Below are 25,571 nucleotides of genomic sequence, written 5' to 3'. Positions count from 1 at the left end.
GAATATGTTACAAGACATAAGGAAGACTTTTACTTGCATCAAAGCTTCCCAAATAAAGTAGACACAGCCCAAGATCCCACCCCACCCCCTCAAAAAAAAAGATACAAGGACCTTGCAATGAGGCAAAACTTAATGAAAAAAAAGTCCTAATTTTCCATGAATCGTAATGCAAGTCTAACAAATTAATTGGGAAAATTTTACATATTTGCCCTTAAAAACAACTATCCTTTTACTCCAATCTAAAGTATTCTAATAGTGAGGTTCAGAACTTTAAAAAAAAAATTGGGCACAGATACCCCAGGGAGAAAACACAAAAGTAGGATTAAAAAAAAATTATCCAGAAAGCCGTCCAAAATGTTGCTTTGTGAACCTCTGATGCTTCAAGGAGGTCAAGCTAATACTTAATAAAATGTTAATGAAGTAGTAGTAAAGAGGAATCTCAGAGGATGAGTCTAAAAGGAAATTATAAAATAGCATGAGTAAACATGAAGAATTTAAATTGCTCAAAAAGCAGCTGATATCAGCTAATTCTTACCAACTATCCCTACTGAAAAGAATCTCTAATTAAAATTACAAATACTGAAATTCTTGAAACTATTCCCTAATATGATGACCCTTCTCTACAATTCAAGTCTATTTATACCCAGAATTATCTGCTTTGCACTCTGAAATTATAATTCACATGTTCCTTCCACGGTTCCTTTTTCACGATTATCATCCACCATATTAAAAGTAGCTAGGCTCTACAAAATGAGAGAACATCCTACATAGCACACGTAAGATGGTCTTGACTAATGTCATCATGGAATAACATTGTCACTGGATTATAACCAAATCCCCAACAAAATCATGAAATTCTACTGTAACATTTGGTCTCATAATTATTATTAATATTTCTGTTATCAAGCCTACAGAACTAGATGCCACCTATAACACTTTCAACTAACATTACATCACTGTAGAGCAACTTTTGATGAGGCATATCTATAATGGATTATTACTGCACAGTATATATTTCTCACAAATTAAGGATTTCATGGTCTGAGTTGTTTTCTATTCAGGTAAGCCACATAAGGAATTATAAAAATATTTTTATCTAAAAATAAAACATTTAAGAAAATTATATTTGTGTATCACACACTAATCAAATGATCATAAACTTCCTAATTATTGCCAACAACTGCATGTCAACAGATTATGTTGAATAGATATCAGCTAATTCTTACCAACTATCCCTACTGAAAAGAATCTCTAATTAAAATTACAAATACTGAAATTCGTGAAACTATTCCCTAATATGACCACCCTTCTCTACAATTCAAGTCTATTTATAACCAGAACTATCTGCTTTGCACTCTGAAATTATAATTCACATGTTCCTTCCACGGTTCCTTTTTCCACGATTATCATCCACCATATTAAGAAATCATTTAGAGCTCCGGCCTTGGAGTCAGGAGGACCTGAGTTCAAATCTGGCCTCAGACACTTGACACGTACTAGCTGGGTGACCCTGGGCAAGTCAGTTAACCTCAACTGCCTCACCAAAAAAAGAAAAGAAAAAAAGAAATTATAAACAGAAGACATACATACTGATGAGATAAAGATAGAAGGGGGAAAAAAGCAGAAAAAGAATAAGAACTAAAGTAGAATATAAGCTCCTTAGGGCATAAAGAATTTCTTTTCATTTCTGCCTCTGTGTCCTCAGGACCCCAAATAGAGCCTTGAATATAACAGCCACTTAATAAAGATTTGTTGAAGTGAGTGAATTGTGAATATGGCTCCCTTCTAGGCTACATTTCCCTCATCTCTCTTTCTTTTTTTTCCTTAAAGAATTCTTTGAGGAACTGTAGAGAATGGAAGAGATAGCAAGCATGGTCAAACATTCTAATTTTCAAAATAAAGAAAACAGAATCCACAAACAGCCTCATAAGCTTAACTAGAAAATTTCCAGAACAAATTAAAAAAGATGATATGTAAGCACTTAAAAAAGGAAGAGGTGATCATTAAAAGCCAATGGGTTCTTTAGAGTCATATCATTTATGTATTTGACAGAAATACTAAATACATATCTGTGCAAAGTTAAACAAAGGATACCTAAATTTTGGCAAGACATTTCTCAAAGTCTCTCTTTCATATTCATATTTTATATTTCAGAACAAAATGGAGAAAAATGGGTTGGGTAATAGGACAGCAAAGGTAGATTCAAAATTACCTGAACAATCAGTGTACTGATATCAACCTACAGAAAAGTATCTAGGAGAACAACAGGGCTCTGTTCTTCAGTTTATTCCGGTCAACATTTTAACTATACCTTAAATGTAAGTGCTATATCCTATCATAGTAAGCATGGCATAAAGCTGGGAAGAATTTCTAATATATTGGACGAAAGAATTGAGATACAAAAAGATCAATAGGCTAGAACAGGATGAATTTAATAATATGAAACTTAACAGGAATAAATGTAAGGCCTTGAACTTGGTTTCAAAAAATCAAACGACGTTTTAGTGGACTACAAGCTACTATGACACAGCAGCCAAAAAAGCTTAATTCAATCTTAGGCAAATTAGTAGAAGTCCAGTGTCCAGAGACAGAAGGGTGGGCATTTCGTAGTAATCTAACAGTCAAAATATATTTGGAGCATTTTTTTATGATTCTAAGCACCAGTATTTTAAGGGGAACACTGAAAGCTATATGTACTACATTCAAACAAAGGTTACCAATATCATGAAAGTACTCAAAGCCATGCCATATAACCACCAGCTGAAGAAGCTGGGCATCTTTAGCCGAGGAAAGGAAGACTTGTAAACCAGTCACGTAGAAGAGGGATTAGATAGACTAGTTCTGCTTTGGCTCTAAAGGATAAAACTTGGAACAATGAGGAAAAATTACATTGAAGCAAATCTCACCTTAGTGTACAAGAAATTCTTCTAACCAGTTTCAAAAATTAAATGGGATGCCTCAGAAGTACTGAGTTCCCCTTTACTCAAGTCTCAATAAGAGACCTAACTTGTTAGGGAATGTTGTAGACAGAAGCATCCTGGCAGCACAGTGTAATGCAAAAACAAAAGAGCTAAAATTCAAGAGAGCCTGGGTCCCAGTCTCAGCCCCAATATTTATTGTCTATGTCACCTTAGCAAATTAATTTACCCCTAAGTCTGTCTCCTCATCTACATACTTCACAAGGGTGTTGTAAGAAAATAATTTTGTAAATCATAAAGACAGATCAAACTCTATATATGTATACATGCATATATATGTATAACATATATATGTGTGTTATTATTTCTATTATCATCATTACTATTTATTATATGAAAGATTTGAGTAGATATTGGGCTAGATGACCTCTGAGATCCTTCAAACTTCCACATTCTGTGATTCTTCATCTTTTTGTTGTTGTTGTTCAAACAATGGCAGAGCCAAGGACTAGGAGGCTACACAAGGCCTAAATAGGCCACAAAGGAAAGAGGGATTCTGAGAAAGTTGTAAAGCAGAAAAACAGACATACAAAATGAGAAGATAAGCAAAAGAACCCAAGAAACTTACTCTAACATTTTACTATGGAGGTCAGGAGAGAAAATTTATTCCAGAACCATCACAGGGACTTTTTTCACCATGATAACATAGAAAATGTTAATCTCTGTATTTTAATTCAGTTCTGCTATTTGGGGTTGCAATATTGTTGTCCTTAGAAACACTTGCGACCTACTCGCCTGTTGAGCACCAAGAAAGCAAGAAGGAAAAGGGTAAAAACTTGCTCTCTAATCTAGCATATAAGGTAGGAAAGAAAAATAAGAAAAGATGCACTGCTTGATATACACATACATTCATTTGTAGGCTATGTTATTAGTCAAGTACTCTTTAATAAAACTGAAAAGGAAAAGTTGATCCAGTTTTTATATTAACTGAGGCATCAACTTTAAACTTACTCTAATTCTACAAGGCTTCAAAACATATTTTCCTGTGAAAAATATATGGCATATATGCCATCAGATAATAAGCATTAAAAGTCTTGGTAATTAAAAATTAAACTAGTGATACCATTTTTGGTACTTATAATGTCAGTAATAAAAGTATTAATGGTTATATGGTGACTTTAAAATGTTCAAACTAAACCCAGAATATATAGCCAAACTAGAAGATAACACCCCAACTATTTATTTCTCATATACCACAACAGTATTTTCAATGTTTACTTAATCTGATTTTCCAAACAGAAAGATGTAGTACTTTATACTGTTACAGGCATAATTCATGCTATATATTAAAACAAACTTTTATATCTATAACTCTTTAACCAAAACAACCAGCTGAACCAAACATTTATTTTATTTGGATATATCTGCAGATATGATGTGTGTAATTAATTGTTCAGCTAAAAATGCAATTCCATGGTGCTTTTAATGATTTAGGTATACACAGCTTTAGTTCCCAGAGCAGACTAAAAATAGTGATTTTAATTTATTCCTGCTGCCTACAATTACCCACAACCATGTATTTTTAAATATTTCCAGCCTATAAAAATTACTAATTTTTGCCACTTGTGTTTATCTGCATTTAGACTTTGATTTGGATAAATTAAGCTCTCAAGTGTTCCTTGCTTTATGAAACTCTGCATGTTGTACACTTCAACACAAATAAATGACTTGTACCATTAGAGGTTTAAATAATGTAATGTATTTCATGCTCAGCCTGAAGCTGGATTCCAATGAAGTTGCTAATGCACGTAATGATTAAGTGTAACTCAAATACTAACTGTGTTGTTGAAAACATGACAGGCAATAATTTGGTCTATTATATTCTGCCATTTAATTGCCTAGTACAGACATTCTCTGACACGTTATGAAGCAATGATTTACAATTATTCAAGCTGCAAAGGTCAGAAAGTGACATTATAATCATCTACATAGAGATCCCTTCTAACGCACAAAAACTAGGTAATGCCACACAAAAATAGTTTCCCTGCAGTAGCAACTTTCTATTTAAGATTCCTTAAATCTACTACAAATAAATAGTTAACATGAAAGCAAGTGAAGGCACACTTGAAAAAACAATGGACATTTCTCCCAAGTCACATAGTAGGTACCCAATCTGGACCTCATCTCTAATCCCTTCTGATCAGATGAGTTCTATGCCAGCAGCCATTTCTTGATCCTAAAGAACCAGGGTTGAAAATAATGCAGTGTGGTAAGAAATAAGTCCCCAACTATATTTTTGGCATATACCAAGTCAGATGGCCTACAGTGGCTTTATGTCAGTAACTTAATATAGTTCTTGTGATACTGCAATGATGTCACTGACACATTCTCTTTGAAAATTGGTTATTTATCTAATGGAAGAAAACCTCAATTTCAGTCCTCATGCTTTTTCTGAGAGGAGGAATCTTCATCTTATTCGCAGTTATTTATTTTCTTTATATATGAATTTAATATCACATATAAAATTTAAGTATAAGAATCCACAGCACTTCAAGTGAAGACAAATCCAAAGCATTTTTTAAAATAACTTATGTGCTTGAAAATGGAAACAGAAAAGAAAGGTACAGCACAGAAATGATGAATACAAAAAAAAGGAAAAAATAAAGAAAATGAGAGAGCAAATTGCTGAGAATTCTAGCATAATAAAGGGCATGAGAGAGAAAAAGTACAAAAAACACTTAAAGGAATAAAGGCAGGCAAGAAAGAAAAGAAGAAACAAAGCAGTAAAAGGAAATAAGTGACTTAGAAATAGAGTAAGACAGAAATGCCAGGCAGAACCGAATTGAACCCGAAGTACATGCCAAATGAACTACCATATTAACATCGCCAAGCCCTTAAAAATTCTGGACTATTCAATGCCATAAAGGCAAAGAGAAAGAAAATATAACAAACTGTATTCAGACAAATGTACTGGAGATACCCTCATGACTGTGTGTCCACCAAGACCATAAGGTCTCTGAAGGCAGAAATAACGCCGTATATGGCTTTTGTATCACCTCTCACAATCCATGTAGGCTGAGGACTATACATGAGAAGTGTTCAACCTGATGATTTCCTGGCATATTTAGCCTCCAAACACATAAACCAACCATGCAACTAAATATTACAACACACCATTCAAAAATATGCTTAAGAGAAGGAAAACAGGAAAAATTGTTATGAAGAAATCACTTAAAATTCAAAAATGTTTTCTCCAAAATCACAGTGAAAGAAAGTCAGTTTGAAACACAGAATAATTCATTTTGCAAATGGCATCAACATGTTAAACTATTTCCCTGTACTAAAATAAGCAATCAAGCAATTTCAAACTCTACATCTGGGGCAACTCATTAGGAATCACACATTTCAAATTTATGTTTAACTTATAAGTTGCAGCAATTAGATCTTCTCTAGGAGTAAAAAAATAAAAACTGACAAACAAGAAAATAAGTTGCAGGCAATTTACATCAACTGTTAAGAAATCACTTTTCATTGTTCATTTATGGCCACTAAAAACAAAAACAATAAAAATCCTCCAAAAAATGCAAGATTATATTTATATATATACTGTCATCTTTTGAGGCTTCAAGTTACAAAGAAATTCACATCATGTTTTAGGAAATGCTGACCAACTTCATGTTTTATGCTTATGAAACAATGAAATTCAATATTTTTAAAAAGCAAAAAATTTTTCGGAGAAAAAACTCTGGTCTTACTACTGACAGTTCACCTTAAACAAGTACTTGTTCAAATTCTATAACTAGCTTACTCAGTAACATTTGTAAAATAATTTTTCCTCATAACTCCACTGAATACAAGCTTAGTCATAAGATCCTAAAAGTCAAAGAAGATAATATTAACTACTGCAGAAAAGAAAACATAGTGCAAGACCTTCTGTTTGTGACAAAATTACAGAGTTAATGTTCCTGAAAGATCACTTCACCTTTTAGAGTATGATTTCTAAAAAGGTAAAATTTATAGCAATTAAAGCTAATGAAGAAATGCAGCATGAGCTGCTTATGTTCAGGAACTAATAGGTCCACTGAGCTTTTCTAAGATTATTTAGCCATCAATGATAATGAATTGACATTGTCAGTAGTGTTAATGTACCAATGCTCTATTGTGCCACTAATACAATGGCCAATCCTAGCAATTTTTTTATGTTCCCATTCTATTTTTAACCTACCCAAATCCTTATTCTTTTAATTAAACCATAAAAATACATCACGACCAATGATACTTCACTGTTTTCCACATTATAAAGTGATAAATTCATTATTTTCTTCTCTCTCAACTATGTGTTTTTTTTCAAATTCTTCAGTTCATTAAAATTCTTCAGAACTTTTAGCTCCAGTGAAAAAAATATCTATTATACGATATGATAGCCATAATACAACGGTTTTAAAATTAAATGCCACTGAAAGTAAAAGGTAGTTAATAGGGTACAGAAGAATAAAATGCCAGAATTATCCTAGAAAAAAAATGTCGCAGCTCAGCTTTCTTTTACTTGACACGTCTGTATATTTATGCACATGAATGAATTCACGTATGTATGCAAAAGTTCATGTTCCATTGAAACATACAAGAGAAATGTATACTATAAGACACTTACTGTGTCTTATATGTAAGGCAGAGTTGGCCATTGGTGTAACATTTCGGCAGCATGCAGTAATTAGCAGAACTTCATGACTAATGTCTTTGCATACAGTCTAAACCACACAAATGTTTGGTGTTTGATAGCATAAATGCCAAAAACTGTTACCTGAAGGCTTTTCTTTACTACTTCTAAGGCTTTAATAAAAGGAAATGGAATTAAACTTGCTAATAAACAAACATATTGTATCCACTTATCTTATCTGATTCCTATCTCATAAGAACGTTTTAGCCTGCAAGTGAGAGCTTCACAAAATTAGGAAGCTGTTTACTATCTTAAAAGTTTTTTGTTTGAGTCAGGAAGAAAAAGTATCATAATTAAATTTCCCAACAACCTTCAAGGCAAGACTTAACAACTAATCTTAAGGGTTTTGTGTACACGCAACACAATTTTTATTCCTTAAACCTCCTTAAAACTCTCCCCATCCCATAACTGTTGGTTAAAAACAGTAAATGATATTTCTTTGAAAATTCTGAAGACTTGGAGTAATTAAAATGCACCATTTGGCACCTGACCCTCACAGCTAAAAGGAACAGTAACAAAACTCATTCTACTCCTGATCTTCCAGGGGCTTTAGGACAAAGTTCATCTTCATTTACTTTAGCTGCAAGTCACTGAACCATCAATTTTGCCAACTGAATAAATCACTCAGCACATCTAATAAAACTACTTGAAAATTATTTGTAAAAACTGTTTGCCAAGATGAAAATAATTCAACTGCATCCCAAATGAAAATTCATTTGTCCCACACAAAGTGGGACTCATTTATGACTTGCAAGAAATTTGTATAAAAGTGCTAGCAAAAAGACCTTCTTGCTGGATAATCAGCCCTACATCACACAGTACCATTCACTGCTACATCAGATTGAACCTGGGCTGTTCTATGAATTAGCTGCAAAAACTCAAGAGCAGGTTTCTCAGGTTTCACAGTCCTACATAATGTGATGCATATATTAGCTAATTTCTCTAGCATAATAACATTAAAATATATTTTTAATCAGAAGAAGGGTATTAAAATCCAACTCTGAATATCCTATGATGTACCATATATGTCATGGCATTTTAAAACCTTTTAAACATTTCTGCTAAATTAATTAGTTTTGCATTAAGGAGTCTCAGTGCCTCCTATTAAATGCAACACATTTGAAGGACAATTAAACATTACGAATGATTCTTCAGAAGAAATAGCCATTAAGAGAAAAAGGAAAACAAAAAGTTTCAAAACAAGAATACACACAAACACGCAATGTAGAATCCATTTTGTTTTCTGTTGTATGTGTGTACTTTAATGACCTTACATGTGCAACAAAAAGTTGTACGAAATCCAATCTTTTGTTTCGTATTTTCTTACAAGATGAAAATCTCCTACAGACCCAGAGATTTCTTAATAGACTAAAATTATAATAGTATAGTGAGAAAAAACACACGCATACACTCTAAAGGCTATATTATATATTTTTTATGTCTTTAAATGGAATTTACAGTTCTCTCTGGCAATGTGAATGAACATCCTATAATTTAGTCAATTTACAGATTACAGGTTCAAATTGACCTTGTAGCCCATAAAATTGCTCATCTTCAGTACAGGATTAGAAGTGGGAGAAGAATGTCATAACTGTATTTAAGGAATTTACCATAACAATGGAAAGGAGGATATGCATGCATAATTTTAGCCACTCTTGCTCATATAACAGTTTTGAATTCTGAAACAATGCATATCTTGCATAGGCTTCTTAGCTACCCACGTAGGAATGGTTTCAATTTACTCACCCACAGACATGACACTTGTATTCCCTCATCCCAAGGTGCCTCTTGACATGGTTTCTGGCATCTCCAAGCTGAGCTGTTGCAAAGTGGCATATCTTGCACTTGAATGGCTTTGATCCTAAGTAAAATTTAACATAATGTGAGTTGAATTAAAATAATACATAATCCAAATTTGTAGAAATGAAAATTCTTGGAAAAGGTGCCTCTTAAATCTTAAATCTTTAATCTGATTAGGAATTTCCTATCCCCAAAAATGGCCCTGCTGCATTAATTTATGGCTTGAGGAGCTAGGCCAGGCATCAGCAGGGATGCCAACTGAGAGTTTGCTTAAATTTCAGCTCAAGGAAACTAGTAGTTCTTGAAATTACAAATGGTACTCTGAAGATACCATGTAAATGTGTTACAAAATACTTTCCCTATAACTCACACAACTACCTTGCAAACAAAGTTTAACATCTGAAAATGAAACATTTCAAAAAATAAATACAGAGAGCTTACCAAGATTTTCTCAAAGTATATTGATTTCAAAATAAATTTCCCTGTGAACATCTCCTAATTTCTCTCTGTTTCTCTGGGTCTGAGCATTTCACATTAGCATTGGTATTTCAGATTTTTTCTGTCACATACACAGAATGATTCATTACATTGCTATTGTAATGACACACAATGTATGAATATACAGTGGATAAAATATGATGCCTTTATGACTGTTTTATGGTCAAGAATTTATGATGATTCTGCAAACCAGAAATATTGACATTTTGGCTATTATTATTTCAAGAACAAATTTCTTAACATAAAATGACTAGTGCAAACCAAAAGATTAAAATATAATTTCCTAAGAAGTAGTAGTAAACTATCTTTTTTGAACGTGGAAAAATAAAAATATGGGTTTTTTCAACTGATGTCTAATATAAATCCTAAACTAAAGATAAAAAATTATAAGTAAAAAGTCATGATTAAACTGGGCATATTCTACCAGGCTTACCAAATACTGGCTTGTTATTTAAAGTACATATTCTATGCCACCTTGCAATTTTCTAAGCACTAAAAATCCTTAAATTAATATATCAAAATCATAAAATTACAGTTTAAAATAAGCATAATATGTTCCTAGATTTTTCATATAATGTTTAGTATATGTTTTGTGAAGTACTTTTTCCAACTGAGTTAGGTATAATGTGAAATATGTGATCTTTAACAAATATACATAAAGAGCTCTGATAAGAAAAATGTTACAGTATATCATACTTGATCAATGAACCTTTGTGCTGTGCCCTTGAAAATAGAATATCCTCCAAGAATACTTTGTTGAAATTGAAGATCTCAGTAAAAAATTTTAAGAGTCTTAAATTTCAGTTTAATTCCCAAAAGCTGACAAAAAATGAAGCATTTAATTTTAATCTTCTAACAGAAATAAAAAAGTCAACAGACAAGGTTGAATATTTCACAGTTCAATGACAATGAAGCCAGATCTCTTAATACTTCCATTTCTACTGTTAGAAGGTAGATGTAAAATATATTTAGCACCTGAATGGTTATATCTAGTCAGCTTTATGTTTAAATGTCAAAAGCAGGTTGAGACTGCAGCTCACAGCAATCACATTTTATCAATCACATTGAAAAACCACAGTTTATTTAAATGATCCTGATAAAACTAAATACATCTCTAATTTGGTGATATTTCAAATCAACACAGAATTCTTTAACAGGTCTACTGAAATAAAATAAATCTGAGGAGAGACAATTTACCTACACATTAAATAAAAAACTATTAGAGCTGATATTCCAAATTATGAGCTACAAGACTAATTGTATAATTAATAATATCTAGACTCCTACTGGATACTCTGATTTCAAATAGCTTGTAAATTTAAAACTATGTTATTTTGGTTTTCTTCATACAATGAATAAGTTGCATATTTGTTCCTGTTCCTCTTTCCACAGGTGTCTCCACGGGTCTGATACAAGACCTCTGCTGTTTTCCATTTACTATACATGGCTCCTTTGTGAAAAACTACAGCTCAGTCAGGTCTTAGTGATCATTGCTACGGCATGCTGACAATACATAAACGTATTATTCTGTTGACTGCTCTCATCCAGAAATCACTGAGGCCTTGACTATTTTTTATTTCTCATATTCACAGCTGACTGTCTGCTAACATCTCCATTTCTTTGCCATGAAAATTCAAATACTAGCATCTACAGCCAGTACTTATTTTCTGGATGAAACAAGTGAACTACAGAGACCTCCACTAAACAAAAAACAACTGTTAGCACCTAAATTATTTCCAGTCTTGCTGTGAATATTCTAATCAAACCTTTACATATAATTTAAATGCAAATATTAAAGAGAATACATATAAATGATTGTTAAATATTTTAAATTTCCACATTAAGTTTTTGCTATTCTACTTTAAGATTTTGCTGATTTTATGCTTCAATACAATTTTGAAAAGTCTTATTTTATAAAACATTATTTTTGCTAGTTGGTTTTTTAAACTTCTTAGTCATTCAGTCCACAAATATTCATTAAGTGCTTGTGCCATGAATTAAAATAAGCAATGAGAACACAAAGAGAAACAAAAACACTGCTGTTGCCCTCAAGAGGCTCACCTTCCAACAGGGAAAATCAAATAACTAGGTATATACAAGATACATGCATAGATGGAAGATTTGTAATCTCAATATATGTAGATGGAAAGTAATTTCTCAGAGAGAAAGCACTAGCAGCAAGAGGGACTGGGAAAGGCCTCCCACAGAAGGTGGGACCTGAGCTGTCTTGAAGGAAGCCAGAGAGGTTAGGAGGCACAAACATATGGGGAAAGCACTCTAGACAAGGACAGCCAGGGAAAAGTCTTTTTTTTTTTTTAATATCTGTCCCTTATGCTGCTACCATTAAGCCAAACAATCGCAAAGGGACTTAAAGGCTAAAAATAAACCAAAACCTTAAATGCTGCATTTCTGAATCATTCAAATCTTAGCCATTCTAAACTGCTGAGTTTATACAATTTTTTTTAAAGACGTCAAGCCCAAAGAGAACGCATGATCTATCATGTAATTAAGACACATTATTCAAGCTACGCTAATGAAAAATGTCAGTCTCTTTGGAGACAAGTAGCCAGCTTAAATTCTACAATCATTCCAAAACAATGGCAGCTCAAACCTCCTTATGATTCTAAAATGTTGAATATCTCAAAAGAAAAGCCAAGCTTTATTGAGTCACACCAACACTACAGTGCCTATAAGACTATTCAATAAAGGCCCTCAAGATGCTTGAACCAAATCAAATTGGTCAACTGTGAACTGGCCTCAGATAAATGTGTAAATTACTGACTAACTGGACAGGCAAAATAACTTTCAACTGCAAACTTTTAAAATGATCTTAAAATACTAGTTTGGGAGAGGTTTTTTTTTTTTTAATAAAGGTGTACATTTGTTTCTAAATCACTCTGTCAGTTTGTGGTGGATATTATCATCTCAAAAATGGTCTTCCCTTCTCAGTTTAATGGCATTTTAATGGTAGCTTACCTAACCACCTCAGAAATCCTCTAACTACCCCCAGTTTCCCATTTCTTGCTGTAAGAACTGTAATCAAATAAGCATGACCCATTGCTCCTGGAAAGGGCCGTTAATTGAATGTCCTATTGTTCTTCTAACTAGCCCTGTGACTTCTCAAACCAAAACACTCTTTCCTGGACATCACTTTCCCCTATGTGTGGTCTTCTGCTAACTGAACATAAGCTTCTTGAGCACAAGAATTGTATCACCTTTTTATTTGTATCCCTAGTGCTTAGCACAGTAAATAGCATATAGATCTTAATAAGTATTTTTTAAAATATATATGATCTGTTATAAATAAGAAAATGAGGAAGAAAAGTGACCAGCAACTTTTCTTAGCCAAATGTAAATGTGATATAGCTGACTACATTTTCTGGTCAAATCAGTTCCTTCCAGTTAGCAAATGCCCAGCATGACTTGAAGGCTCTTTTTGCCTCCACTACTCTTGATGACCAAAACCCATTTGTTTCTTACAGCACTGCTTTTATTGTGCTAAGGATGGGAAGAAAAGGTTACATAAAATATACAGTAAATCACAAAATATGAAAACAGAGATTGGAAGAGTAAGCCCTTTTCCAGTTAACCATTAATAACAGTCCTAGCATTACTATTTCATGGACATAAGCAAAGCATCAGAAAAGCAATTCATTTTAAGGTTCTCTGAGAAAAGAGCTCAGATTAAAAATCTGTTCAGCAGCACTAAAAACAATAAAAAACCTGCAAAATTGAAATGGACGGCTAGCATTCCGTACTTAGGAATCCTGTTCTTTTAAGAGCCATTTCAAAGCACAATAAAAATATACTTGCTGATAAGACCTATGGAAGACGTTAAAAAGTATGCTAACTTTTACTAAATGTTACAATCAATGATGTAACTTAAATAAGTAAGGTTGCTTTGTCATATATTGATAGTTACCTCACTTTCACATCCACATTAACTTGATTTTAAATGCAATTAATACACATAGTCAAGGAAGACTAATGGACTACATTCTGCACTTAACCTGGTGGACATTTTCAAATGGCACAAGTGACCAGTGCAAACCTATTTTGCATTGTAAACGACTAAATAAATCTTAATGGATTAAGAATGATCAGCTATCAACACACAAGGGAAATTAAGTGCTGAAATGCCTACATTGATTATTTTAAATTATTAGCCTTACTCTGTTCTTGAATTTGTATGCTTTTAGTGAGCTTTAACACATTTACAAGACTTATTGACTATAATTACAAGAGAATTCAAGTAATGGACACATCAATTATAAGCAACATGTCTTGACCAGACAGTTGCATAAAGAATTCTAAAAAGAGCTCCATTAGCATCTTCCCCTTAGTTTTATTCAGTTTTATCTGCCTTAAGAGAGCATATTGAGAGCTGATATATATGTTCTACCCATGTGAACAAGACTATTTCCCAGACGTATCACAACCAAAAGTGAACTGTTTATTACAATCTGACATTCAAACACAGTATTGATAGAGGTGTAAAAAGTATAAAATAGCAGTGCCAACAAATTTAACCAGTGCAACAAAGTAGCTGGTGTCTCAAAAACAATGTTTTCTACATCAATATTTGTCTACATAAGTTTTAAGTATATTGCCCCACAGTTCTTCAATGAAAATATTTATCTTCAATGATAATGATGATAATAATAATAATAATAATAATAATGGTCCTTACCCTTTTTGCCTCTTTCCTTGTAACCATGCACTAAGTTTCAAATACTGCATGAATTTAAAGTATAGCTTCCATAATAAGCCATTATTTAAAAGTACAGTAAAATAAACCTTACAGTTTTAATGAAAATATGTTCATTGAAATGTGAATTTATTATTCAAATCCACTCATAAATTCAACTGTGGAGACACCACTTGTCTAAGCAGAGCACTGTGATTTAGAAAAGCTGTCTATTTAAAATAAAGAATGTATGGCAGGTTTATAGAAACAGAGCAGTGAATTTTTACATAAATTTAGAATAGTGACTTATGCATTTTCCACAAAAATGTTTTTAAATTTCCACCTAAAATTAAACATAAAAATGGAATGTTAAGTGTGACAGAGCACAGAAACTAAATTAGGTGCTACCTTCATGAACATCAAATCAACTTTATATATTAGCTCTGAAAAACAGTGACTGATTTTTGACTCCCTGAAGGCAGAACTTTGTTGCCCAGCAGTTACATTTTCCAGGAACCAAAATAGCACACATTGGATATTATAAATCCTCAAAATATAAATAATTTTTTATCTTAACTACTTTTCAAAACATCTCTCTCAAAATCATCCAACATGTCTTCCAAAAATACAAAATACTACTTACCATGTACTTCAAAACCTAAGTACTGGTCAAAATATGACACAATTTTTAAAGACACGATAAACTTTTTTTAAAAAATCAGAAGTAATCTCTTGAAACTTGCCCATGGGAGAACCATCAACCTTAAGAATATGTGGCGGCATAACCACTGGCTTTCTGACCATGTCAATGTTGTGAATTGCTTGAACAGATGTGTTTAAGGAACATATATTTGGATAGAAGCAAAGATTTAGCATTCATTTGTATTTATAGGTAAACATGTGCGGGCTACAAAACAGACATACCTGTATGAGTGCGAATATGTGCTAGAAATGCCATGGAATTGCTACTTCGACACATTTTTCCACAATACTTGCAAACATTTCCCTGATTCTCTTCTCTCTCACGATTGATTTGTTCAGTGTCTTCCACTATATATTTATTCACTTCCCGAAGCAATTCTTCGTGTTGTCCTTTAATGTGAAGGAATAAGTTCTGCTCAGAATCAAAGGGCTCTGTGCACTTGACACATTTAAAAGTGGCTCCTCCTTCTGGAAGCTCTTCCACACTGGCCTGCTCATTTCTCATATGACCAGCACTAGTCAAATGCTGGTGGAGGTTACTTTCTGTATAAAATGATTTTCCACATAATAAGCAATGAAAATGTTTCTCCTTTGAAGGATGCTTCATAGCGATGTGAACATTTAGTCCACTCAACCCATCTGCTAAAAAGCCACAGTCATCACAACGTATACGGGTGGATTCAATGAGGAAATTTCCTTCAGTTTTCTTTTTTTTTAAACCTTGTATAGGGTCTTTGAAAGGTAACTCATTGATTTTCACTCCAGTTATCAAACTTTCCTCAGATTGCTCTGCTGAGTCATCATCCTCATGGTTCTTTATTCTTACAATAGAAGAATCAAACTGGTCAAAGGTATACACAGACCTTCCCTTATCATCAATACCAATAGTTTCAAAAGCTTCATTATATTCTTGTGTGTTAGGTTCTGAGCATTCCCCTTCTAAAATGATTTCGTTTTCATACTGCGAATCCATAAGTGGTTCTTTCAAAACAGATTCTTCTTGCAACTCTTTGCCATCCTCAGAACTATGAATATTTTCAACTTTGTTTATATTGTTTTCATCAAGGTTGGACTGCTCAGTTGCTGCTCTTAGGACAAATGAAGGATTGCTTTCAGTTTGATGTCCTCCATCTAGAGCTTCAGTACTTATCTGTTCACTATCAATTTTTCCTCCATTTTCACCCAGGCTTTCCTCAGTTTTCTGACAATGAATATCTGGACCACTCATGCCATTTCTTGTATCTTGGTTTTTCTTTACTATTTCACAATTTAAATCAAGACTTCCTTGACTTGGGTTTTGACATATTTTGGGTGAGTCATTAGCAGAAGTTTCTTTAGAAGGTGCTATCTCCTCAGATTTCACAAATTTATCTTTGGCAAGGGTGTGATGGAATGCCTCAACCACAGAATGATCTTCTTTGAGGTCACGTTCTCCCCTATTCTCAACTTCTACTGAATCAGGAGCACAGATTACATTGGAAATGTCTACATTGGTATTCTCATCTAAGAGAAGACAATCATCAGTTCTTCTAGGTTTAGCCATATCTGAAACACTTAAATCAAGGATATATCCTGCTTGGTCAGAATTTATTTGTAGTTCTTTTGAATCTTGCTCATGTTCTTCTTCACGTAGGACAATGATTTTTTTAGGAATATCTGTGACATTTCCTTCATCCCCAGAAGAACAACTAACATAAGACTGTCTTTTAATTTTATGTTTGTCTGTTGCTGCATGCCTTGTCATCTCCCGGCGAGTAACCGCATAGTAGTCACATGCCATGCAATAATATTCAAATTCTTTTGTATGTTTCCGTTTTACATGAAGTTCTAAAGAAGCAGAAGAGTGAGCAACAAACTCACAATGTATACATTTATTGTCACTTATAACAATAGCACTCTTCTCAAACTCCTGAATAAGGTCTTCTGATTTGAGAGGTATTGACTTTTTTTTGTCAGTAAGATGCTCACTCTCCTGTTGATCTAGAGAATGAAGGACATTTTCAACTTCTACTTCAACTCTTTTTTCATGTTCCACTGACAGTTTTTCAAAGACAGTATTACCCAATTCAACTGACTCATTAGCATTACCAATATTTCCATCTAAAGGATCTACTGGACTGGCAGTCATTTTCCTAGAAGACTCAAGATTACTCTCTTCCGGGCAAACAATAATATCTGACCCTTGTTTTCCATTTGCTCCTATTTCTACACGTCCTTTGTGTTTCTTGGTGGCACAGTGGCGTTCCATATCTCCCTTGGTTACAGTGTAGTAATTACATACTTTACATAAATAACTATATTGGTGACTGTGTTTCCGTCTAATATGAACTGTCAAGTTTGTAATACTAGAAGCCAAAAGACCACAATGAGAACAAGTCCTTGAAATATTCCCTTTAGGTCTCCCTCTCTTTGGGGTATTGGCAAAAGCTAATTCACCATCTTTGGTGATTTCACTAGACTGTTCTTTATTAGCTGACATTTTTGTCTCAAAACCGGATGATGACTGCAACTGCATACTTTCCACATTTCCTTCAGTTATTCCATTCCCAGAAATATTAGATTCATCTTTTTTATCACTTGCACCTATACAAACCCTTTCAATACATTCTTCAAAACGTAAACCAATGTTATTTTTTCTAGCATTTTCAAGATGCTTGCTTCTTTTAATGTGTTTCTCCATTCCTTCTTTGCTCAAGGAATAGAGATTACATGCTTTGCACAGAAAGTGATAGTCTTGAGCATGTCGAAGCTTTATATGTCTCGTAAGAACTGTAGAAGACCTTGTTTTATAAAAACACTTCTTACATTGAAACTGGGGCTTATTCAGGGTAGAATGCTTTATTTCACTTCCATGGCTCAATTTAGAGAGTTTATGGACATCCTCCTGAAAAGCTTTTTCTGTTTTATCAATAGCATCTTTTCTGCTTTCACTTAATTCAGAAGTAATTAAAGTTTTAGTTTGTAAAGTCAAAGCACTGCTAACTGATTGAGAACTCTTTGAATGAACTGATAAAGTGGTATGTTGCTCAGTGGTTTCATGTTCTGCCAAGTCTTTGCCAGACAGGAAGAACAGATTGCAATGAGAACAAGCAAAATTCAGATTGTGCTCTTCTTTCATGTGGTCTCTAAGATTTATTTCATTCACAGAAATAAACGAACAACACTGACAACTAAATATACATTCAGCCTCCTGATGCTGGTTATTCTTCAAGTGTCTGTCTAAGTCTCCCCGTGACAAAGTAGAATAATCACAGGTCTGACAATGAAATTTTATCTCTCTTCCATGGCATCTTTTCACATGCATTTCCAAATTATTCCTGTTTTCAGAGATATGGCCACAGTAGGGACAAGTACGTAACATTTGGTGACCAGAAAGTGGCTTTATTATCAAAGAGTCAAGTTGTGTGGAGGATGGAGGGTGAGATTTTGTCTTAGTCTGTATAAATGCCTGGGTTTCTGAGGTAGTCATATACAAACTGTCAACATCATTATTAGTTTCTAATTGCTTAGCTGTGGACTTTATATCACTTGGCTTCATCTGAGTTCTTAGGTGTTTCACATACACCCTGTGTGTTTCATTTTTGCCTTTTTTGCTAATTCCCAAAAGACTAAGTCTTTTCTTTGCCTGACTTTTTAAGGTAAAAGATCCACTTCTTCGTCTATAGCCAGAGCTTAACATTAAAACACTTCGTTCAGGTCTTTTTCTTTCCAGTCTCCTCACTGCATTAATACTATGAACTGTCCGTAGGTCATTCTTAGCAGGTTCTAATTTATCTAAAAGATCTTCTGAACTTACTAATGGACCTAGATTTTTTTCCTGGCCTTCAATATTTCTCTCTACACTAAGTGAAATAACTTTTTCTTCTTCAAAAGTCTTCAGGTTTTCTGAGGAAATATTTTTAGATGGCATCATTTCAACAAAAAGCTCATTGTCACTACTTGGTTTAGAAAGGCTTTCTTTCAAAACCCGAAGTTTGCTTTGAGCATTTCTTAATCCTCTTGAATCAGCATTCTTACTTCTTGACTTACAAGTTCTAGGTTTTGCTCTCACTGTCTTTTCTGTGTCTGTTGTATATTGTTTTTTACAAAATGATTTTTTTGTCAATATCTGGACAAATCCCCCACGAGCAGCAAGGTTCTGACGTCGGAGGTGTGTCTTGCCAAGGTAATGAGCATCCAAAAGATTTTCTTCAACACACTGAAAACCACAAAGATCACAACAATAGATACTCTGCTGCCCATGTGTTTGTTTGATATGAGCATGTAAGGATGAACTGTTCTCTGCCTTGTGGCTGCATTGGTGGCAGACAAGCTCTTTAGAATGTTTTACATGACTTTCAGAATGTTTTTCCAGATCAGAACAAGTAGAAAACAACTGATCACACATTTTACATTTGAAAACTGAATCTAAATCTCCTACTGTACAACTAACACTGATTTCTTCCAAGTGAAGAGAAGATACATTTTTAGGATCAAGAGAAACAACATCTTCTACATATGTTTTCTCTGCACGTATTTTTGGAGCTGCCTGATCAGCAACACTGAGGTCACAATTAGGAGACAATAAATTTGGAAGACATGTATCACCATCTGGGAATTCATTCAATAAGGGCTTCCGTATACTATCTACAGTGATTCCCACTGCTGTAACTGAAGTCTGAAGATCATTTTCCTCTGCTTTAAGGTATTCTGAGACGTCTAGCTTTATTCGTTTGGGAAAATGCTCATTTCTATTTTTATCCACATCAGCATTTAAAGGATTTGAAGATTCGGAAAATCTTTTTTTGTTTATTCCATTCTCTTCTGTCTTCTCAAGATCTTTATGTGCTTCATCTGAGGAAAGGTCTGATTTCAGATTAGATAAGGCCTCACATTCTACATTTTGAATAGAATTTCTGAAATCTCTTGCTGCTTTAGTTTCTGTACTTTCATCTTCTTCATTCCTGGGATTTTTATCTCTATCCATCCTTATTGGAATGTTCGGTAAGCTACGTTTCTTGTGTCAAGGGCACCTCATTTGGCTTTCATAACACCTATAAAATAAGTAAGTCCATTATTAGTCTTTTGCACACAGAAAAAGAACCTACTCATTTATTAACCCTGAAGTCACCACTAATGGTGGTTGACTTTACAGCCTCTTGATTAAAATGTCATGAAACTAGTTGCAATGAAATTTCTTTGCATTTTTTATATGAGCTTTGACAAATATATGAAGTACTTCCTGGAAAGAAGGGAAGTAGAAATTGAAAGAACTATATCACCAAGTCTTTCCCAGCCACCGATTTGATGGGAGACTTAGAGTGAATTTGTCATCTCAAATTTCTGTGACTATAAAAAAACTGAAACATTGGATATTTTTGGTTCTGTCCTTAAAAATAGGAGGGAAAAAAAAGGAATTTTCTGTTATATGTCAGGAAATTACAATTGTTTCATATTTTCTATATCTTCCCCAGGGTAAAATCCTTTATAATTGTCTTATAAACATCTCAGTGACCAATCAAGCTAGCATATTTATATATATCCAATGTTCCACATTCATCTCCCCTCTCCTCAGAGGAAAGTCTTTCACCTTTCAATTGTCAATTAATAATTTCCTCATCTAACAATCATTATGCCATTGTCAAATATCATACGCATAGTTGAAAGTTAAGGTAAAGTAAGGTTTCAGAGAAGAACTGAATAAATGGAAAAAGGTTGATAAAAATGCTATTTGAATAAAAAGCTTTTAAAAATCCATATTTTGTTTTATCAAAACATTATTCAATTCATTTAGAGCATATTATTTTCCATTCATTTTATACAGAAATTTTAATTCTACATACAACCTTAGGTTCCAAAATGAACATTTACTGAATGTTCCTCAGAACTGATGATAACTCTCTTCACCTTTTTCTGTAAAATTTACAAATCAAATTCAGCTTGCCCTTTTACATGGTCAGCACCCTGACCTGAGAATTCTGATAGCTGCCAAATCTGTAAATTTAATGCTAGCTTCTTATATCTCCAACTGGCTAATGGGATTTCAGCACCTCAAATTCAATATGTCCAAAAACAAACTCCTTAATTTCAACCACAAATTGCATATGGGTGTGCACATCTCATCCCACCTCCCCACCCCCCAATCATACACACACAATTTTCCCAGAGCTGTTAATGACTATACAACTTCTCAGCTGCCCAGACTCATCTCCTTCCTTCAACCTTATATTGTTGTTATAGTTATTTTTCATTCATTTCAGTCATGTCCGACTCTTTATGACCCCATTTGGGGTTTTCTTGTCAAAGATACTGGAATAGTTTGCCATTTCCTTCTCCAGCTCATTTTATAGATGAGGGAACTAAGGCAAAAAAAGTTAAATGACTTGCTCAGGGTCACACAGCTAGTATCTGAGACCAGATTTGAACTTAGGAAGATAGTATTCCTGACTCCACTCTATCCACTGAGCCACCTAACTTGCCCCTTCCTTCAACTTTAAACCTAGTCCCTAACAAAGCTCTATCAGTTCCTCTCACAAAACTATATCCATTCCTTTATCTCCACTTCAATTTTTAAATTCAATTAGTTTATTAAGGAACAATTGATTTGAATATCTAATACAAACTTTAAATGAAAACAGTCCCTGACTTTAATCTAGTAAGGGGAAGACCCAGAGGCAGATAACCATCTAAAATACACAGTTATACATACAAACAAAAGTCTAAGCCAAGTACAAAAAAAAAAAAAAAACTTATTTGGAGTAAGTACAAGAAGGTCTTTACCAACAGGGAGGCTTCACTGAGGAGAAAGTAAATGAATTAGCAGTTTCCTGATGGAATTCAACAGGTAAAGAGGAAGGAAAGCATCCTAAACACAGAAACTAAGGAGCACAAAGATACTTGGACAGGAAAACAAGGAGAATAGTCATTGGCAGAGTCTATATAGGCATTTGGCTGGGACATGGGATTCAAAGGGCAATAAGATAAAGCTGAAAAGGTAGAGTGGCACCAGATTATGAAGGATCTTGAATTCCAGGTACAAAATTTTGAATTTTATTTGGTAGCATTGTAACGGAGAGCCACTAAAGAATATCTAAACAGAGGAGTTACATGACAAGACCAATGCACAAGAACGATAAGTCTGACAGTAATATTAAAGATGGATTTGAGTAGAAGAGACGGCAAATACCAGAAGACCCATCAGAAAGTTCTATACGGACACAATTCTAGTACAGTCCTTCATTAACCTCATATTTCTATTACTGTAATACCCTCCCAGTTGGCTACTCTGACTCTAGTTTTTCTCCCTTCCTACACAACTTGTGCACTCTCAGCAGGCCCTAAACTTACTTCCCACTACAACTCAATATATACCTTTCCTTTTCAGTCAATTCCCATGATGTTCCCCATGTTCAACTGCTCTTTTGCCTCCATACCTTTATTGTTCCCCTTTACCTATAAAGTCTTACTCCCATTATTTTTATCTATTCAAATCCAATGTATCCTTTAAACCTAATGGAATTCTTTAAAGCCCATCTGAAGTTCTACATCTTCTAGTAAGTATTTTCTGATGAATCCAGCTGACACGGATCTCTCCCACTGCTAAACTCATCAACTTTAAATTGTACCATATAATTTGGAGTTATCTATTATTTTTTAATTGGTTAGATAAGTTGTTTTTTTTTAATTAAACTCATGATTTCACTGACTGAGGGAGTTCTGACAGAGGAACTTCCTTTACCAGTACAGATCAAAATATCTACCAGTATAGATTACCAACATGACTATTCCTTCAAATTATACAGATCACAGTTGATCCTATGAGAGATTCTTATGCACATCCTCCCATAAATGCTCTACATAGCAATCACCTAACAGTGACCTAGATTTTTGACATTATGTGAAAACCAATACAGCATTAAGATTGTCCAGTGGTTATTTCTGGCTCTCTATAAATGACCATCTGATTCTATTTTCTACTCACACATATCTCTGATGACATTCTTTATATCATTTACTGCTTCTCTTGAACAATATTTTGAGGGTAATATGTTGAAACCTGCATTATGTCTACCATGCAGGTCTCCATTACACTTTGGGTGTCCCCAACTTTGAAGAATGGATTATCTTATCACTCACAAACATAAAGTGCAACCAAAAGGATAGCTGCTGAAAACATGAAGGTTGTATCATAAGGAAATTAGAGAAAGGAAGAAATTACTTTTCAGGAGCAGCTAGGTGGCACAGTGGAAAGAGTACCAGCCCTGAAGTCAGCAGGACCTGAGTTCAAATCCAGCCTCAGACCAAACACTTGATACGTATTAGCTGTGTGACCCTGGGCAAGTCAACTTAACCCCAACTGCCTAAAAATAAAAAAAAAAATTTTAAAAAAAAGAAATTACTTTTTAGATATAAACAAGGGGAAGAGTCGCAACCTGAAAAGGGATGAAAACAGAAAAAGAAGTCAAAACAGGCAATTTTGATTGTGTAAAAAAGATAAAAAATAAAAAATAATGTAAAAATCAGTTAAGATTAGAAAGGAAATAGGTATCTGAAAAAGAAGCTTTGCAGCAAGTTTCTCTGATAAAAATCCCATTTCCAAAGTAAATAAGGACCTGATTCAAATGTATGGGAATAAGAACTATTCCCCAACTGATAAATGGTCAAAGGATATAAGCAAGCAGTTCTCATGGGAAGAAATTCAAGTTATAAATAGCAATATGAAAAAATGCTCCAAACCACTAATAACTAGAGAAAGGCAAAATAAAACAATTCTGAGATTCTATTTCATACCTATCAAACTGGCAAAGCTGGCAAAAAATAAAATAAAATAAAATGACAAATTCTGGAAGGCTGTGGAAATATGGGCACACGCTTATGGAGATGTGAATTGGCCCAGCTATTCTGGAAATCAATTTGAAACTATGCCCCAAAAGTTACTAAATTCTGCATATTCTTTGATCAAATAATACCACTAACAATCAAAATACACTAAAGAGATCTGAGAAAGTGAAAAAGGTCTTACATATAAAAAATATTTATAGTGGTTTTTTGTGACAGAAAGCAACTAGAAATTAAGTCAGTCCTCATCAATTGAGAAATAGCTGAATAAACTGTGGTATATGAATGACATTTCTTACTAAGATGGCCACCTGAATGGGAGGTGAGCTACCAAGATTCCCCACCCTTACTCCAGCAAAATCCTGAAGTTTTCAACAAACCAAATAATGATCAATAAATCCAATGACAAATTATAGTAAGGTACTTTTTCACTCCAGAAGTACACAAAAAGTCAGCCAGAAACCCAGGGAACAACAGGAATGTCCCCTTCCTGCCCCTAAACAAAGTAAGTACCAGCATGATCATAGATGGGATACATGTAACCTGCAAAGCTCTGTATCTGAGAAAGCCCCACAGCAGAGACTTTGTAAGCCCAGGGGAGGGGAGAGCAACCAGTACGGTGCTATAGTGTGCTACAATCTCTAAGGTCCCTAACATTCTATCCAAAAACACCAGAGAGGGTCTTGAAAACCCAACCCAACACTAAATCTCAGAGATGAAGGGAGGGGAGGATACAAGGAGGAGGTGAGGCCAAGAACCCAGGGGACTCAGAATTAGATCAAACAGGTCTCATCATTCCACCCAAAAGTGCAGCACAGAGTAGAGAGTGGCCCTGAAGAAAATCTATAAATCAGGAACTAAAACTGGAGAGATGAATAAATCATAAAAAAATACTATGCAGTATAAAAAATTATCATTAATCTAACACCATAATAATTGAAAGCAGAAATACAAAGAAAAAATATAAAAGGGAAAAACAGATTTTCCACAAGGCCTATATAAAAATTTAGAAGAAATGAAGCAAGAGATTTTTTAAAATTAAGTAAAAGCTCTTGAGGAAAAAATTGGAAGGAGAATAACTAGCTTAGCCAAAAGTATAATAAGCCTTACCGAAGAAATGGATTCCCTGAAAAGTAAAATAGACCAAACAGAAATCAATGACCCCCATGAGACAGTGTGAAACATTAGAACAAAACCAAAGGTTGAAAAAAATAGAAGAAAATGTGAGATGACATCAGCTATCAAAAACAAATGACGTGGAAAACATTTCAAGGAAAGAAAATTTAAGAATCATTGGACTCCCTGCAAATGAGCTTTGAAAAAGAAAAAAAAAAGGTCTGGACATTATGTCTCAAGAAACCCTAAATGCAAAACTGCCCATATCTAATAAAACCAGAGAGCAAATTAAAAGGGGAGTGTGTGGTAGGGGGAG

The 25,571-nt window shown here is 34.0% G+C and overlaps 1 protein-coding gene across 1 annotated transcript in view; it reads right to left on the bottom strand.

The window, feature by feature from the left end:
- ZNF407 (zinc finger protein 407) overlaps window positions 1-25,571 on the bottom strand; it is a 611,846-nt gene that overhangs the window by 528,118 nt on the left and 58,157 nt on the right. The window contains exons 2-3 of the mRNA XM_020997614.2: window positions 15,545-20,355; window positions 9,382-9,496 (exon numbers count right to left, since the gene is read on the bottom strand). Of these exons, the coding sequence (XP_020853273.1) occupies window positions 9,382-9,496; window positions 15,545-20,288 (4,859 nt within the window). The 5' untranslated portion in view covers window positions 20,289-20,355. The remainder of the gene's footprint in view (window positions 1-9,381; window positions 9,497-15,544; window positions 20,356-25,571) is intronic.

Source organism: Phascolarctos cinereus, unplaced genomic scaffold, assembly GCF_003287225.1.
Source record: "Phascolarctos cinereus isolate Bilbo 61053 unplaced genomic scaffold, phaCin_HiC Scaffold_4;HRSCAF=312, whole genome shotgun sequence".
Classification (NCBI taxonomy): domain Eukaryota; kingdom Metazoa; phylum Chordata; class Mammalia; order Diprotodontia; family Phascolarctidae; genus Phascolarctos; species Phascolarctos cinereus.
The sequence above is the reverse complement of the archived record's forward strand: the minus strand, read 5'-3'. Positions and strand labels throughout refer to the sequence as shown.